Source organism: Neovison vison, chromosome 12 (genome assembly GCF_020171115.1).
Source record: "Neovison vison isolate M4711 chromosome 12, ASM_NN_V1, whole genome shotgun sequence".
Taxonomy (NCBI): Eukaryota; Metazoa; Chordata; class Mammalia; order Carnivora; family Mustelidae; genus Neogale; species Neogale vison.
Window position 1 is genome coordinate 124,462,819 of NC_058102.1, and position 17,328 is coordinate 124,480,146.

Consider the following 17,328-nt stretch of genomic DNA (forward strand, 5'->3'; position numbering starts at 1 on the left):
TAGAATATAGTTGCTATCCTGCCTCAGAGATTCCTTCTTTGTCGTGTGAGTCAATGCCATGGAAGGCAGGTATTAGGTCCTCTGAATACACAGAGGCACATAAAGAAATCAAGTCCTTGGATAAATAATGCCATAGACAAATATGGCAATATAGAAGTGAATGTTCAAAAAGTGAAACTTCTGGGACAAAAATTAATGTTCTAACCTGAACTTTGTGTTTGTTCTGCATTGGTTTAGTCATTTTTGGCTGTCACAAAATTTGAAACTGTGAAGAAAAAAAAAATAAGTGTGGTTTCTTTTTTTTGTGTTGAATGAAAGAGTGTGGAATCCCCTGGAAAGTATGTGCAGTATCTATCAGGGATGTTGTTGCTAGGGAACAAGAACACAAACAGAAGATTCAAGAAAGCCCTTCATTTGGCCCAAATTTAAGGACTATTACAAATTCTGCAATATATGATTTGGGAAGGTCATGGTTGTTTGGGAGTTACTTTTTTTTTTTTTTTTCTTTTTATAACTGTTTCAAAGAGGAGCAATGGAAACAGAACTCAAACTTTTTCAAACAGTAGCGACATGGGAATTGGGTTGCAAGACTCCTAAACGGTCCTCACTCGTTGCCAGACTTAGAGCCAACATTAAGTGAAGGTCAACTGTGTGTATGTGTATTTTCTGTTGTCAAGGAGGCAAATAATGTCAGGATTTAGCTTTCCCACTCATTCTGAAAGGTCTGCCTATGTTTAATGCTGCCTCTGATTACTAGGATCTCGCTGAAAAGGTTCTGAAGCCAAAGAAAAAAGAGGTACATGATTTTCTTAGTAAATTATTATCCCAATCTTATAAATGTCAGTTAATTTATAAACAACATCACCCATTAAGAGCTTCTTGGCAAAAAGACACAAGTGAGAATTTGCCATAAATAAAAATCAGACAGAGTATCACAGTGCAGAAATCTATGCTTTGGTTCTACATGAAGACTGTGTTCAGTCTCCATGCTTAAACATTTGCTGTATCACAAAGAAAAAGTTCCAAATATCAAACAGATGGAAGAGGCCAGGATAGGAGGCTAGGATATGACAAGTACAAATGTGAGAGAAAGCCCAGTCAGTGTTTAGGGAAATAACTGCTAACTTAAACACAACTAATGTTTCTTGAAAACTTCTCTTTTACTTAAATTTCTGCCCAAATGGGACAGGAATTCTTTACCTTATATCACACTAAAGAATAAAACAGTCACAGGCATCCATGTTCTTACTCGTTTGTCTTTACCAAGAGATTGCTTACTAACTGACTGAACAGAAGACTCCTTCTCAATTGGCAAGGAGGCTACTTCAAAGGCTGACTGTGACAGGTGTTTTAACATTCTCTCTCAGGGGTGGGGCCTGGGTGGCTCAGTGGGTTAAAGTCTCTGCCTTCGGCTCAGGTCATGATCCCAGGGTCCTGAGATCGAGCCCGTATTAGGCTCTCTGCTCTGCCGGAAGCCTGCTTCCTCCTCTCTCTCCCTGCCTGCCTATCTGCCTACTTGTGATCTCTGTCAAATAAATGAATAAAATCTTAGGAAAAAAAAATTCTCTCTCTGCAACATTATATCTATCACTGCCCAGCAGGAAGTGACTATGAAAGCAATTCATCACCAGCAAGAGAAGGGCCTCTGTCTGCCATGAGGACCAGAAGGTGTGATTCACATCCCGGCCTGGTGAGCATGCCCTGGATCTTTGCTGACCACAATTCATAAAATCACTTTCACTGTGAACATCATCCTTCAGGATTGTTGTGAATTTTTGCATTATACAGAGGCAAGGCTCAGGACAGACAACAGGAAATAAAATCCAAGTTCTTGCAATGGCTCTGACCAACTGATCTCTGACAACCTGTCCTGCCACAGTTCCCTCATTCCCTGGAGCTCAGTGTTTCCCAACTGGTCATTATTGCCCTTCTAGGGAAACTTTCTAGATATATTTTCCTAAGTTCTCGTCCATGGGATGTTAGCATTACACATAAAGCACATGCTGCGTATGATACATATCTGTGCTTTATCCATTAAATACAAGAATTTTCTTTCAGTCTCCCAAGAACCAATTTTCATACACTTGGGGTTGGCATTGAGAACATGTGCTCCAGCTGAAATCTTGCCCATTACAAAATTCGGGTGCTATATCCCAAGCCCCCCTGCTTCTATTTAGAAATACCTTCCTCTCCCAGGTATTAGTCCAACTGATCAATTCTTATTCACTCTTCAAAAACTCAGCTCAAGCATGAGAGCTGTCTGGAGAGACTCTCAATGTCCCTCAAGCTATCCTCCATCTCCTCTGCTCCCACAGCATCATGGACTTATCCTGGACTTATTTCTACAGTTGGTTTATTTGTCTATCTCCCCTAGTAGATGACTAACTCCCTAAAGTCAAGGATGGTACCTCCTTCTTCTCTGTTGCGGGCTGAGTTCTCTCTGCTAAAATTCATACACTGATGCCCTAAGCCCCAGTACCTAGAATGTGACCCTATTTGGAGATAGGGCCATTAGAGAGGTGATTACATCAAAATGAGGCCCCTAGAGTGGGCCCGAATCCAATCTGACTGTGTCCTTTTATGAAGAGGAAATTGGGATATATGAAGGGACACCAGGGTGTGTGCTCACAGAGGAAAGGTCCTGTGAGGACATACATAGGGAGGCCACTGTCTGCAAGCAGTCAGAGAGGCTTCAGGAGAAACTAAATCTGCTGACACCTTGATCTTGGACTTCAGGCCTTCAGAACAGTGAGAAATAAATTTCTGCTGTTTAAGCCACCAGTCTGCTGCATGTTCTTATGGCTACCGGAGTAAACTAATACACTCTCTACATTCTCAACACCAAGTCCAGAGCCTGGTAATGGAAAAAGAAACACGCTGGTTGGTTGGTTGGTTGACTGATCGGTTGGTAGGTTGAACGATGGAAAAGCAGGTTCTTGATAAATTTCTGCTTCCAGAGGCTACGGGAAGTCACTATAAGCTGATGCACAATTGCAAACAATCTGTCCTGTGCAGAACAGGCCCAGACTGCCCCAAAGACCCAAGCTTATTCACCCTCACACCCGAAGAGAGATGAGCCAGCATTCTCATATAAGGCAAATGGATAATGTTATTACAAAAGATAAGACCTTTGTCCTCAAAGGGTGAACCTCTCAGAAACCCAAGCTCATATATTCTAAGTCACAGAAAGAATAAAAATTACCAATGAGAAGGAATTCCCCTGAAAGACCAGAAGTAAACCAAGACTATTAAGAAGGCCATGTGAGGGAAAGAAAAGTAGAGGGAAGGTCTAAGAGAAACACTGCTGACCTCATGGAGGTTCTTTGCCAAGTCTCTAAAATTTTATTTTTTAAAAGCCCTTTCATATGGTCCTACATGTCCATAAGAACTCAAGAAGGGACTGGCTCATGTTCCAAGCAAGCCAGCCATGGAGGAGGAGAGCCATGTTCTTCCCAGCCCATTCCCCTCAAGGCTTGAGAAATCTCATTAACAGCTAAAAAGAAGGCAAAATGGAACCAGCCCCCATTCAAGAGGCTGATGTCATCTATCTCCCTAAAGAAAAGGCCACACTTTTCTTTGTGAAAACCCAGGGTGACATCACCTCCCGATCACATGCCACTTAGCCCTTTCCCCGCTATTCCCAGCTGAGGGGTGCTCTCCCTTTGCAAATGTCACTCTTTCACTCACAAAGCTCCTTGACCTTGTTTGTATGCTGGATCCCACTGCCTGTGAAAGAGGGCCTCTGGGAGGGACGGCCAGGAGAGGCGAGGGGTGTGTGCACAGCCGCCCGGGAGGGAGGCCGCTGTTCACACAGCTTGCAGAGAGTTCTATATTCCCTTCAGCAGCCCCGATGGAGGCCCCCGAGGCCGAATGCAGCCCCTGGACAATGCTGTCAACACTGAATACTGTGAACCTTTGAGCCAGGCAGGGCAACTGTGGCCATTTCTTTCTTTCCAGAGTGGGATTCTCTTTGATGGTCTGCATAAAGGCCAGGCAGTGCGGTTTAATCTCACATCTACAGAGCCTCTTTAAAAATGGGCCCACAAATAAAGCCTGATTGTGCATCCATGTTCTCAAAGCAAATAGAAGATCTGTGCAGTTGACAAAGAAGCACATTTTGAAAACAGGCTTATTTATTAATGGGCAAAATAGATGAAGTGTGGGGCAGGGAGGGGGGGTTGGTGTGGATTCTCTCTCAGTAGCAATACTCAGGAAATGATGCCAGCGTAGATTCTGAATTCTCAGTGAAGAGCTTTTTGGAGTTCTTACTGCACAGTTTGGAGAAGAGCTAAGGGGTGGGGGGAGGATGAGAGCCTGAAATGAGATATCTCGAATGAAAAGAGGCTACAGGTTTGAAGGAGCTTCCTTCCGGCAGGGAAAGCAAAGCAGCATGTGTGCTACAGTCAGGCAGGGTGTGCTGGGCCCTGGCCTGCCATCCCCACTCTGAGACCGAGGTGTGGAGGGTCTGTGCAGAGATGAGCTTCCAGAAATACCTTCACCTACGACCACGCCTACTCAACAATATGCCTATTATACTGTCACATGGAGACCAGTTTTTTAACGTGTTTTGGATTTCGTCTTTGCTTGTTTTGTATTTATTTGTATTTTGTGCTTTAGTTTGTATTTCAAATCCTGCCACATGGCATGTGCCTTCAGTGCCTCAAGGTCCTACTAGAACTGTGCCCTCGGAAATCCCAAGGATTTATGTGAAAGAGAGAGTGCAGGGCCTAGCCCTCCCTTAGCCACTAACTGGAAGTGACCTGGGTGACCAGAACACTCTGGCTGCAGCTCAGCTCCCCAGCCCCTCCAGCACTCCTCCCTCTGACCTTGGACCCCAGCCACGCTGGATTTTGGGTGCCTCATACTTACCCTGCTGCCTCCCACCACAGGGACCTTCTTCTACTGGGAGTCCTTCTCCTCCTATTTGCCTATGTCATTCCCACTTATTCCTACATTTAATTTAATTTAATTAATTTATTTATTTTAAGATTTTATTTATTTATTTGACAGACAGAGATCACAAGTAGGCAGAGAGGCAGGCAGAGAGAGAGGAGGAAGCAGGCTCCCGACAAAGCAGAGAGCCTAATACGGGGCTCAATCCCAGGACCCTGGGATCATGACCTGAGCCAAAGGCAGAGGCTTTAACCCACTGAGCCACCCAGGCACCCTTATTCCTAGATTTTAGTTTAAAGGTCCTGTTCTCATGCAGGACTTCTCCGACCTCCTGTCTAGATCAAATCCCCCCTTATGGCCCTTCTCACACTTTTGACTTTATGTCAACTAGTGAACATATTGCTTGGTGGCTACTTCTCACAGACACCCGGCGTAGCTCTATAAAACCAAGAACCAGGCCTGTGGTTGGGGTCACACCCTGGCCCCAGCCCTAGCACAGTACCTGGCCCAAAATAGCTCTTTGGTATCTGTGGAATGAACACATGGGTAAATGTGAAAAAAGATGTATGTCTTCAGTCCATGTCTGCTGGGTAAGAAGTGGGAGAACCTCTCCTACAAAGACCTCTTCCCTGACCCTAGTTTTTTCTGTTGGCCCCACTCCCAGGCTACCTCAAGTTAAAGACCAAGTCAAAATATACAGTAGAAACTCTGTGTACATGAAGCATTGCCTATAATATATGATAGTTAATTTTGCACCAATCTAGATGACCAATAATCCTCTTCTGAGAGGTTCTTCCCAAGTATAATTTATATATAGTGGACAGCACAGAGTTAAGGAAAAAAAGGTTCAGTTCTGGTCCCATTTGGCAAAATTTTGTTGTGCAACTCTGATTCTAAGCTTAGCAAGTTTTCAACAATTGAGAGAAAGTTGTGACATAGTAAATAGGAAAAGAGAATAGACAGAGAGTGTCTTTGACCCTCCCAAAGAAAGATTTCAAACAGAACTAGTAGAAAAAAGATCCCCCCCCCCCAAAACTCAGAGCTTTCAGCAGAGAACTCAACCATGTCCAGCATGTTGGCTGAGAGAATCTAGTGATATTGTAATCTAGTGTAGCCAGTAAGGACCATTAAATCGTTCTCCTTAGTGTGGCCCTGCAGGTAGGATAACTAGAACAGCCCAGAAGGGACAGGAAGCAACCCACCAAGAGGAAAGCTATAACCAACAACAGCAAAATCACTGCTCCTAAAACCCTCCATCCTAAGTGCATGGCAGAATTACTTAGGGAGATTTTTTAAATTAGCCATTGTTAAGGTCCCACTGAGGATGTACTGAATCCTATCAGGTTGAACCCAGGACACTGGTTCTCTTTACAGCTCCCACACAATTCCAACGGGTATCTGGGGTGGGGACCTCTTCCCTAGGCCCTGAATCTCCACCCGGTTAGTGTTTCTTCCTTTCTACTCTTCTGTCTTGTGGGAAAGCTTTCCTCCCCTTGGATCTCTGAAGCAATAAAGTTCTTTCTTATAGAAGCCCCAGCTCATATCCTCCTGACCTCAAAAGGTTGAGGATATTATTTTGCTGTTGGTAAAATGAGCCCTTGGAGCACCTTAGAGGCTTTCAATAGTCCCTAGAGACGCTGTCTTTCTACCATTTTATATCTCGAGCCTTAACATCTGCTCTCGCCTTGCTCCTCAAAGAGTGGTCTACAGAGTACCGCCATCCACATTCCCTGGGAGCATTTTAGAAGCTTATTTAGGATTCATGGACCTTACTCTGCATTTTAACATGCAGTGATTCACCTGACGTGAAGGTCTGAGAAAACTGTTCTGGGAAATGTCTGGAGCTCTTGAAAATCTGGGTCATTTCTCAAGATATTCCCCCGTCTTCTAGGTTTTTTTTCACGCTCTTCTCCAGTTGCCTTAGAATCACGCCATTTCTGAATCACAGAGTACTAGAGATGGACTGTATTACACAGATAAATCAATCCAGTCCCTTCACTTAACAAGTCAATCAATTTGCATTTCAAGGTTAAATCTACCCCTTCGGTGAAGAGAACAGGCCAGAACTCCCACAGGCTTAATTATCATAGCTCATTTACTTTAGGAATTCCTAATCTGTATTCCAAACTATAAGTAGCTCTGTGGATTACCACCAAATATTTTTAAATACTGAAAGCCCCATACTTGTATTTTAACAGAAATACACCCAGTCTCCAGTTCATATTAACAGACCATCTAACACTCTTAAGTGTATAACAAGGGTATTCATTTCTGTGGAGTGCTAAGATTCATACAGTAAACAGACTATGATTTTAACAACCCTCGAGAGTCCCACAATCCACATGCATGTGTCCCCGCCTTGGGCTCACCCCTGATTCTGACAGTAGGGCTACCGTTTCGGTGTCTGTGTGTGGTTCCCAGTATAACATTCCGGTTCCACCTTTCTTTCCAATTGACTGAAACAGACCAGCCAGCCCTAAGACCTTGGTTGAGGACTGCTACTAAAATAGTCACAAGGACTGTATTTGTTAGGTGTGGATCCCTCTAGCAGAGCGGTTCTCAAACCTGGATCACCAGGGAGACCAGTGAAGACACGGATTATCAGACTTCCATAGGTCTGGGAGAGGGCCCCGGAATTTGCACTTCTAACCAGAGTCCGATGGTATTGATGCTGTTCTTTGGGGACCCTATTTTGGGAATCACTGCTCTAGGGCCTACTCTCATTAGACTGGGTCACGTGAGGTCAATCTACATGGTTCAGGACGCTCATTAAATGGGAATGTCCATCCTTGGAGGAATGATCATCCCTACGTGCTTTCTGAACCACGAGTGGTGGGTGCTGCCATGCCCCGACTCTGGCAGGTACAACGCACGTGCTGGCTGAGTGAGGTCTCTACTTCCACTCCCCTCTCAGCCCAGTGCCTCCACTTCTTTCTCTGAGTGGCTCTCATCCTTGCCCTTTAATCCCCACCCCCACCATTCCTTCACAGCTAGGTCAGAGTAAGCCTTGAATCTCATTCCATTCCACGCCCCCTGCGAGACTCTAATGCCATCTCGCTTTGCTCGCCACACCCAGCTCGAGGATTTCCCCCCACTAGACACTTTACTCTGTTCCCCTCCTTTCTCTTCGGTAATTTATCGTTGCAAAGACTTCAGCAAGTCTCCAAGCCCTGTCCTCTCTTAACCCTGCCAGGATTAACTCTCCCGGAGCAACCAACATCTGAGGAAACGGACCAAGGCCTAGCACCAGTTGACTGGTTACCAGGTTCCAATATTCGTGGGTGGGATTGTTTCGGAAGAGAGAATTGGGAAAGGAATAATACTTAGTCATACAGCAGGTATCAAATACAAGGAAGATCTGCACAGGGCTTACCGTGAATGAACCACTGCATCTGGAATCCTTTCTCACCATGACCAACCCCATCAGTATAGAACAGCACCTGAAGCTGGGAGCCTGTGGTGCTCCCCGAGGGCGGCGTCTCTGCTCCACAGTAGCGCCCAATCCGCTCGGAGCCATCGTAGAGCTGAAATCAAGGAGACATTTCCCAATGTGAGAAACTTCACATGGCAGGACAAATGGAAAAAAAAAACAAACGTCTGCTTGTGTGGCCAAAGCTGCTCCTTGGCTGAAAGGTTGAGGGTAAATCTGCTGAGATAGTTTGAACATGGGAGGCTTCACATAAGCATTGAAAATGGACGATTATATAGAGAGAGTTTTATGGATGATTCCTAAGCCCAATAAAGCCGGAAATCCAAATACTAATGTTTGATTTTAGGTCAGCCTCGCAAGTTCCCTCGAAAGTGTAAATCCAGGCACAGAATAAGGAGATGGTGGCCTGGATGAGATGTGTTCACAGATTAATGACACCCAAGAGACACTCAATGAATAGTCTTGTAATTGTAAGATCCATATATTTTTAAATAAAGACTGACTATAAAAATTGAGACATTTTAGAAAACTAGGTGAAAGAAAGGTAAATACAAAAATTAATCCCACTGGAGATAAGCACTCTTAATAGTTTGTTAATACCGGAAGTTTCTCTTGCCAATGCTCTCTTGTTGTTGACTTACATATGTACATATACACACATGTCCAGGTGTATATGTGTGTGTATAAGTTCAGGCTACACATTTAATTGTGTTCCCAGTTTTTCTCTAAGCATGTCACTCAACAGTCTAGGTAAACATTTTTGATGGTGACGTAAAATGTTATTAATACTCTGTTGTAGTTTATTGAAGACATCTCCAATATTTTTTTTGCCAATGTGAGTATTTGATATTTTAAATGTCCCTCAGGCAAGATTCCTGTAAGGGGAATGAATCAGAGAGTATCACCTTTTATGGCTCTTGATATATATAATTAAATCTCTTATCAGAAATTTCTATCAGCATATCCCCACTAGCGCTTTACTGAAATGGTTCTTACAGAGGACCTTGGCAATTATGACTGCTATTATTTTTATAGCTGGTGCTAATAGGGAAAATTTGGGGGGTTTATAATTGTCTTAACTTAGGTTACTTTGAGGTTGAAGGTTTTTCATCTTTATTAGGCATTTATATTTCTTCCCCTGGAGCTTTTCTGCTGAGGTTTTTGCCCACTTGCCCACTAAGCTATTTTGTACATCCTGTCATGCACCCTTTATCTGCTTCATTAATTTCATCAGATATATCTCTAAACTAAAAAAAAAAAAAAAAAAAAAATTAAGCTTCTCTGCCATTTCTCCTCAATCAAAAAAAGATAATGATAATCTAAAAAGATTGGCTTTTCGTGACTCAAGCCATTGTATTTTCTTTGACTCCACTAATGTCTACATTGCTGTCTATTTTGTTCTAGTTACCCATGGATATTTATTAGCATGTGTGGGTCTAGATAGTTGACAGAAGCCATGATGACGGAACAAAAATGAGGGAAAGAATAAAGTAACACTAAAAGAACATGGAACAACAAAACAATCCTTGGCTTTTGATGGCAGGTCCGTCCCCCTCTCAGGCAGGGGGTGGAGGTGGGGAGGAGGGCCAGGCTGCACTCTGTTTACTCTTAAATTACTGCTTCACTATAAGGTATTTATTCCAGCTTCAGAGTTTTTTTGTTTTGTTTTGTTTTTTCATTAAATCCAGTCTACCAACTCCAATTCAAAACTAATTAATACAAAAGTAAACACACTGTTCCCAAGCAGAGGTATAATAAGTAAAAAACACTCTGCTATTTTCCACTCCAAAAGGCTCATTCTTAACTTTGGGTTGTGGTTCAGTGACCAAAACTTTAATTATTTCAACTTTATGAAAGAAAACATGAGGTAAGATTTCTCTATAACCATAATCCCTTTAAGCCTGATGGATCTTCTGAAATGGTCGTAGTGACATTCTGAGAACTGACTTCTAGACTCTATACAAGGTCATAAGCAGCACAGTATTTTTGCCTCCCCAGCTCAGCAAGGTTAAGAAACCTGACATTTTCACATGACTTGGAGGGTATTTTTTTTTCTTCCTTCCGGAGAGGATTACTTCATTGAAGGAGCGCCCCTGAATCCCAGTTGTTCTTAAATAACACATTGTGCCTGGGATGGGGGGTAGGGCAGGGGCAAAGAGAGCGGGGGTTTGGGGGGGAACAATGATGAATGACAATTAGTTTCTTTTTGCCTTTGGAGGGGAGAGAGTGATGCATTGAAATAAACATCAAATAGACATTGATGAAAATGCTTGAATACGTCAAATAAACGAATGAATTAATTAGTGTAGAACAAAACCTCTACACAAAAACACCCCAACCCCCAATTTTATGTCCTTCTAAAGTTTACACTTAATTAAATCAGGGTTTTTTTGTTGTTGTTTATATTCACAGATGGCTAACGTCACCTCTATCATTCGTTCCCGCGTAAATTTACCACACAAAAAGGAACAGTCATTTTTCAAAGTACACAAATACTGGTTGCCATGGAAACCAGGAGGTGCCTGCTGCTCCTGATTCTGTTTTCAGAGCAGAATGCTAACCACAGGACGTTCCAGCTGTGACTCACTGCAACTACTGGCGAGCATGCTGGCTTGGTCCTGCTAAGGAAGGATATGATTTCCACTGCTTTTAGAAAGCCTAAAGATCCACTCAGTGTGAACAATACTCAAGCTTGGAAAACAGTCCACAAAAGGAAACTAGCAGAACTTAAGAAAAGAAAGATGGAGTCACTTTAAATTTGCAGATCCAATTTGTGTAACTGTATTGAAAGGTTGTTCTATGTTGTTTTTTTTTTTTTTTAAATAAAGGTTATTTATTTATTTATTTATTTGACAGACAGAGATCACAAGTAGGTGGAGAGGCAGGCAGAGGAGATAGGGGAAGAAGGCTCCCCGCTGAGCAGAGAGCCGGATGTGGGGCTTGATCCCAGGACCCTGGGATCATGACCTGAGCTGAAGACAGAGGGTTTAACCCACTGAGCCACCCAGGCATCCTGTTGTATGTTTTAAAGTATCTGAAATGCTGCATCCACTTTCTGGCTGGCCTTTAAATGTACCTTTGAAGGTAAATATGTTGTATACATACAACCTCCTCTGTAGAATCTTTTCCGTTATTCTCTGAAGGAGATTATTCATTCAGGATCGATGAGGTTTAGGCCTCCCTACCCCCCACTCTACCCTGAAATTGCTCAACCACTCTTAGGACACCCAAAGAGGAAGGAAATCTCTTGCCTAAAGCCACATTTACCAATTTCTATCTACTTCCTTTGCATGGGTTTGATAATTTGGCACACATACAGTATACAAGGCCATACTGACTTCGGACTCCAGCTGCAACATGAAAGGATCCGTGGACCCCTTCCAGCTATTAAGAACCATACTTACAAGGCAGAAGATATGAAACTGAGGATACATCACTGACAGAGAGAGTTGAATTTTTCTAAGAGTAAGGGTTCTGTAGATACTTTTACGAATCACTGAAACGCAAGCCTGGAGGAACCCAGAGTCAGTTAATGTGTACTTCAACTTGTTCCCTCTATGGGAATCAACTTTACGAATTTCAAGAACTCTCAGAACAGAAATGTGCTTTTCAAGTGCTTCTTTGCTGCTAAATAGTTTTATGATTTTGAAAATTTATGACTTTAATGAGTGAAGTTATAATTAATTGTTTCATATATATGAGCATGGGAGGTCTAAATGGTTTCTACACCCCTTTTAAATTACAGTGAGTAACAACTAAAACTCGGCCCTTTCTATTTTAGATGGGCATCTAATTCATACTTTTTCTAATTCATACTTTTTCTTATTTCCTTGAAATTTTTCTGCAATAAAACTTTTTTATAGTAGATAACTAATTTTAAGAATTAAACATAGTCCAAATAGAGAAACAAAATCAAGAGTCTGTTTGGGATGATATTATTAAAATATGGAGAAACTCTGGGAAAAAATGTTTGGTCCATCTTCTATTATACATTTTTAAAAACTTAAAAAAAGGTTATCCTTTAGAGTTTAACATGTATTGAAATAATTTGCCTGCCATGAGGGAGAATTCTAGGTGTAGCAGAGAATTTCCTAATATTTATAGAGAACTAAAATTCTAGTCAGTGTAAGAACATAGTTAAAATTTCTGGGAACTATACTCGGTGAGTTTACAGATTAGCTTTGCAAAGACAGTGTCACTAACAGATTATATTCAACTGCAAGCAGGAAAGTGATCTCCCTATAAGAGCACACTAGAGTATATTAATTTTGATCAGGTTTTAGGTACATAGTCCAGTCCAGCTCTGAAATTTTTTTTAGAATATAATCTTGTGAGAATTACTTCTTTTTCCTAGCCAATTTTTTTTCATAAATTTGGCATCATGACTATACTTATCTTGTAAGTACTGTTGTAAACAGCAAATGAGACAGACCACGTAATAGGTTGAGTGTGAGACACATATGGAATGTGCTTAAATTGTTATTTTAACTCTTGGTCAGAGGCAAACGGAACCAACATTTTTTTCCAAAGAAACCATTCTAGAAATAGGTTTGAGAGAAAAATATGATGGCTATAGAGAACTTGAGATGACTCACGTAAAATATTTCTCAGAAATCATCCTTGGCAGACCAGACAGGGAAGTACTGAATCAATGAATCACTTGTACAGAGATGGACGGCCATGGCTTGTAGCACGTTGCCATGACAATGTGGTTCTGTGAGGCCATTCCCCATGTGTGGGGCGCATAGCCCAGAGCAAACCATACCTTGGGGGAGAGTGTAAGTATGATGTGCGTGTTGGGGTGGAGGAAGATGGTGGATCATAACGGGATGGTGGCAAAGAGAGCATTAAGAAATCAATCAAGGCTGCCCTGGGGAGATGGAGAAGGGAGGGATAAATGGTAGGGAAAGTGGCTCTGCACGCATTTTTTTTTTTTTTTTTGCTGCTGCCTCCTCTCCCCTGGCTGTCCAGCCAGCCTGCAGCCCTAACAGCATTGCCACTGGCCCTCCAAAGGGGTGGGAACTGGTGAATTCTTGGGGCATTTCTTCAGAATTTCCCCCACCTCCCAAAGAAACAACTGTAACAGGACCTATCAGAACTGCCTCATGAGAGTAGTTATTAGAAATGTTGTTACCAAAGTTTACGCAAAAATCTGAATAAACCTGGAAACTTCAGCATTTATTTTAAATTTGAAAGTCTTTGAAATGTTCCTGTAACAACAGTAGAAATTGCCAAACAAGATTCACAGAGTAGGGTAAAAGGCTCCCATTGTGGATGACAAAAGCCTACGGGGGTAAAAACTTAATCGAATTGGGGAGAGTAAATTAGGCAGATGATAAAGATGAAAGCTAACAGAGCATGGTAAGCTCTGGTTAGCTCCGTGATGGCCCCAGGAGGCAGGGTCCTCCATCAGACACGTGGCCCTGCACAGTGCTCCCTGATACACAGGCACACATCCTCCCCACGGCTACCATGTGCTGACAGGGTGGGGCAGGAAATATGAAATAACCATCTAAAATTAAACAATTACTCATAATGCTGGGCCTTGCATGACAGCAAGAAACCCATCGAAGACCACATTCTGAGTTTTTCTGTGTCACTCTGAATTAGATGTCTGTCTCACAGACAGAGGAGATGGTGGCCTTAGCACGTGGCAGCTCACTGCTGGTCCCTCTTAATAGCACATTGACATTTTTGTTTCTGCTTTCTGTATATTACTCATATTAGAAGCCACAAAAGCTGATTTTTTTTCACTTTTTAAACCATTGTCTAATCACAGATGTGTGCAAAGATTTAACGACAAGAATGTTTATTTCAGCATTGTTTATAATAGTGAAAATATGACAAAGATTCTAAATGTTCCACAGGAAGAAATAGCCAAACTGGGATGATGGAATGCATCATGTTATAAATGACGCAGTATTATAAATAACACAGAAAGATACTCACAAACTATTGTTACCTGGAAAAAAAGTCATTAAAGGATAATATGAACATAATGATCCCCTTTGAGTATTAAAACAATATATAAAGAGCAACTACAGGAAATAAATACCACCAAAAATCATTAGTAGAAACGTAATTTAAGTTGTTTTGTTTTGTTTTTATTTTTATCTAGGTTTTTCTATATTTTCCAAATGTCCTGCAATGACTATATATCCCTGTGTAATCATGTAAGTTTATTTTTTCAAGAAAGCATTATCTTTGGTAACCAATTTATATAGCAGTGTAGATTTGCGTTGGTAATGTCTTTCCATTCCAGAATTCCATACCCTTCTGGGTTCTCAGCTATCCACCTGGTCTACTTAAAATACTATACTGTCTATCTCCATAGTCTTTTAGACATATCTCAAAATGAGACGTGAAAACTGGTCCATTAAAATGTTATTATAGGGGTGCCTGGGTGGCTCAGTGGGTTACAGCCTCTGCCTTCAGCTCAGGTCATGATCCCAGGGTCCTGGGATCAAGCCCTGAATGGGGCTCTCTGCTCAGCAGGGAGCCTGCTTCCTCCTCTCTCTCTTTCTCTCTCTGCCTGCCTCTCTGCCTCCTTGTGATCTCTGTGTCAAATAAATAAATAAAATCTTTTAAAAAATGTTATTATATAAGGTAATCTCCTTCCGCATTGATTTAAAACCATATTTTGTCCCTAATGCTTACTTTTTTATCAGAAGTAGGTTTTTATTATTAATTAGACTAATTCTTTCTTTCTTTATTTTTATTAACATATAATGTATTATTAGCCCCAGGGGTACAGGTCTGTGAATCGCCAGGTTTATACACTTCACGGCCCTCGCCATAGCACATACCCTCCTAGACTAATTCTTTATTTAAAAAGAATTCCTTCAGATGCTCAGGGACTAAAGAATTCTCACAAACATAAGTTCTGAGAGTTGTTGATGGAGCCCTACCCGCCTAATTCCCTCCCTAGTGGTAAGTGAGATGCATTGAGAGCCAAGCCTACTCTCCCATGGGAACGTGAACATTTAATTCCAAGAACCACAGCGTTCCTTGGCCAATTATACCACCACAGCAAAGGACTAAACATCTTAAAAAAATTATTCTGCCTCCTAAAAGCCTCAGCATCTGCTAAAGGTGGGCTCAGAAACAGGGACAGATCTGCTTCACAGAACGACAGGAAATCATAGAACGCGGAACTGGAAAGACCTAGGGTCCTGCAATGCGCTCTTTCCCAGTTGAGGGAAGAAGTGGGGGAAAGCTCATTAAACACATAGTAAATGTAAGCACTGAAGGGTCAACACAGCATTTTTTTCAAAGAAAATTCTGAAATGTTGCAGTTGGAAATCTTTCCTAATTTAAAAAGGAGACAATCAAGATAATTAACCCAAATCCGTGATTCCTAATTTTAAAACTTGGCATTCTGAGCTCTGTGTTCTTGTTCAAGCCACATGCCTGTTAGATGCTGGAAGGGACCCTCCAGGTACTTGAGGCCTGTGGTCTGAGGAGAGAGCACGAAGTGAGGAGCCCCAGGAAAGGAAGTGTGGGTGGAGAGCAATTTCAAGTTTTGAGCCCCGGATGTGATTTCTACTATCTTCCGGGTAGGGCGGAAGCTATCTGTAGGTCTGATTATTATTCGTCCTGATTCTGTCCTTCATGTTTGAGACTATCGAGAGGGGAAACACACAAGAATTTCTTTTGAATCCAAGAGCAAAGGCTATCTTTTGAAGGCTGCTGTGTCTGCCTCATTAACTGCAGCAAATTAATGCAATCACATGAAATTCTTCATTGTGAGGGACGGTCAGGAAAGATCAGCATTTCCTTTTAAGGAAAGGGATTTGCTTACATGGAGATCAATATCTCTCCTTTTAATTTTTTATGATAAAAAAACCCCACACTTGACTTGGGCAACCCTGCAGCATTAAATTTCTAATAAAGTGTTTCTTGTTACTTTTAATGCCAATATGAAGTATTTGGTGTAATTAATCAATAGATACACTTCATTCTAAACTTTTGAATCCAGGTCATGATTAAGTACAATGCTAGGCTCATTTCTGGCATAAAGACATAAACTGAATTGTTTGGTGTATTGTTGTCACTTTTTATGAGTGTTTTTGGATGGCAGTTGTCCTCAGAATTAAAATAGCTTATCTCTGAATTCTAAGCAAAATGCCAAGCACTCTAGAAGCAAACTTCCTAGGACAGACAGTCGCAGGAAGCATGACTCATCTGCCCGGGAAGTATTTAAGGAGATGCCATGATGATGAAAGTCAGCTCAGACCCTTTGCTCCTAAGACATAAAATCTCATCAGCTTTTCTCCAACCGGCAAATGGGATTTTAACCACCATGCCTCTTAGATTCAGATATAGAATCCCTGCAGCTTTTGTTGCAAGAAAACTGAGATGCCAGGGACAGAAGCCTGGCTCCCCTTACATGGGGCCAATCTATGCTCATCACAACTGGAAAGGCTGCTTTGGAAACTAAAATGCTGCACTGACTGCAAAATGTTTTTGAAAGCAAAAATTAATCCACCAAATTGTGTTTATGTATAAATAATCATAAAAAATGTTTATTATCATTTAATAAATAATATTTATTAGCTGAATATTACTCTAAGCCTTTCATCTGTGTGACCGAATTTAAAATTCCTGGAATCTCCATATAGCAGGTACCACTGTTATCCCCATTTTAGAGTTCTGGAAACTGAGGAATGTAGAAGTTCAGTAATTAAGCCCCTCAAGAATAATTTACTGTTCCCTTCATTGGTAATCATATTTTTAAAATAGTAACTGTCAAATCCAAGGATACAATAAAGTCTTCATTCTCTGTAATAATAGAGAAAAAATAACTTCTAAATTGTAATAAACATATGCAAAACTCCTGTTAGTCAATCGAATCAATATATTCTTCACAAGCCCCTGACCACCCTTTCCCAGAGCACTAAGAAGGGCTTACAATCGGGGCACCTGGGTGGCTCAGTGGGTTAAGCCTCTTCCTTCAGCTCGGGTCATGATCCCAGGGTCCTGGGATCGAGCCCCGCATCGGGCTC

General features: G+C 41.7%; 1 protein-coding gene across 1 annotated transcript in view; it reads right to left on the minus strand.

Moving 5' to 3' along the window:
* Positions 1-17,328, minus strand: part of CUBN (cubilin) — a 259,483-nt gene that overhangs the window by 156,767 nt on the left and 85,388 nt on the right. Inside the window, exon 28 of the mRNA XM_044229270.1 lies at positions 8,267-8,417. Coding sequence (XP_044085205.1) covers positions 8,267-8,417 — 151 coding nt within the window. The remainder of the gene's footprint in view (positions 1-8,266; positions 8,418-17,328) is intronic.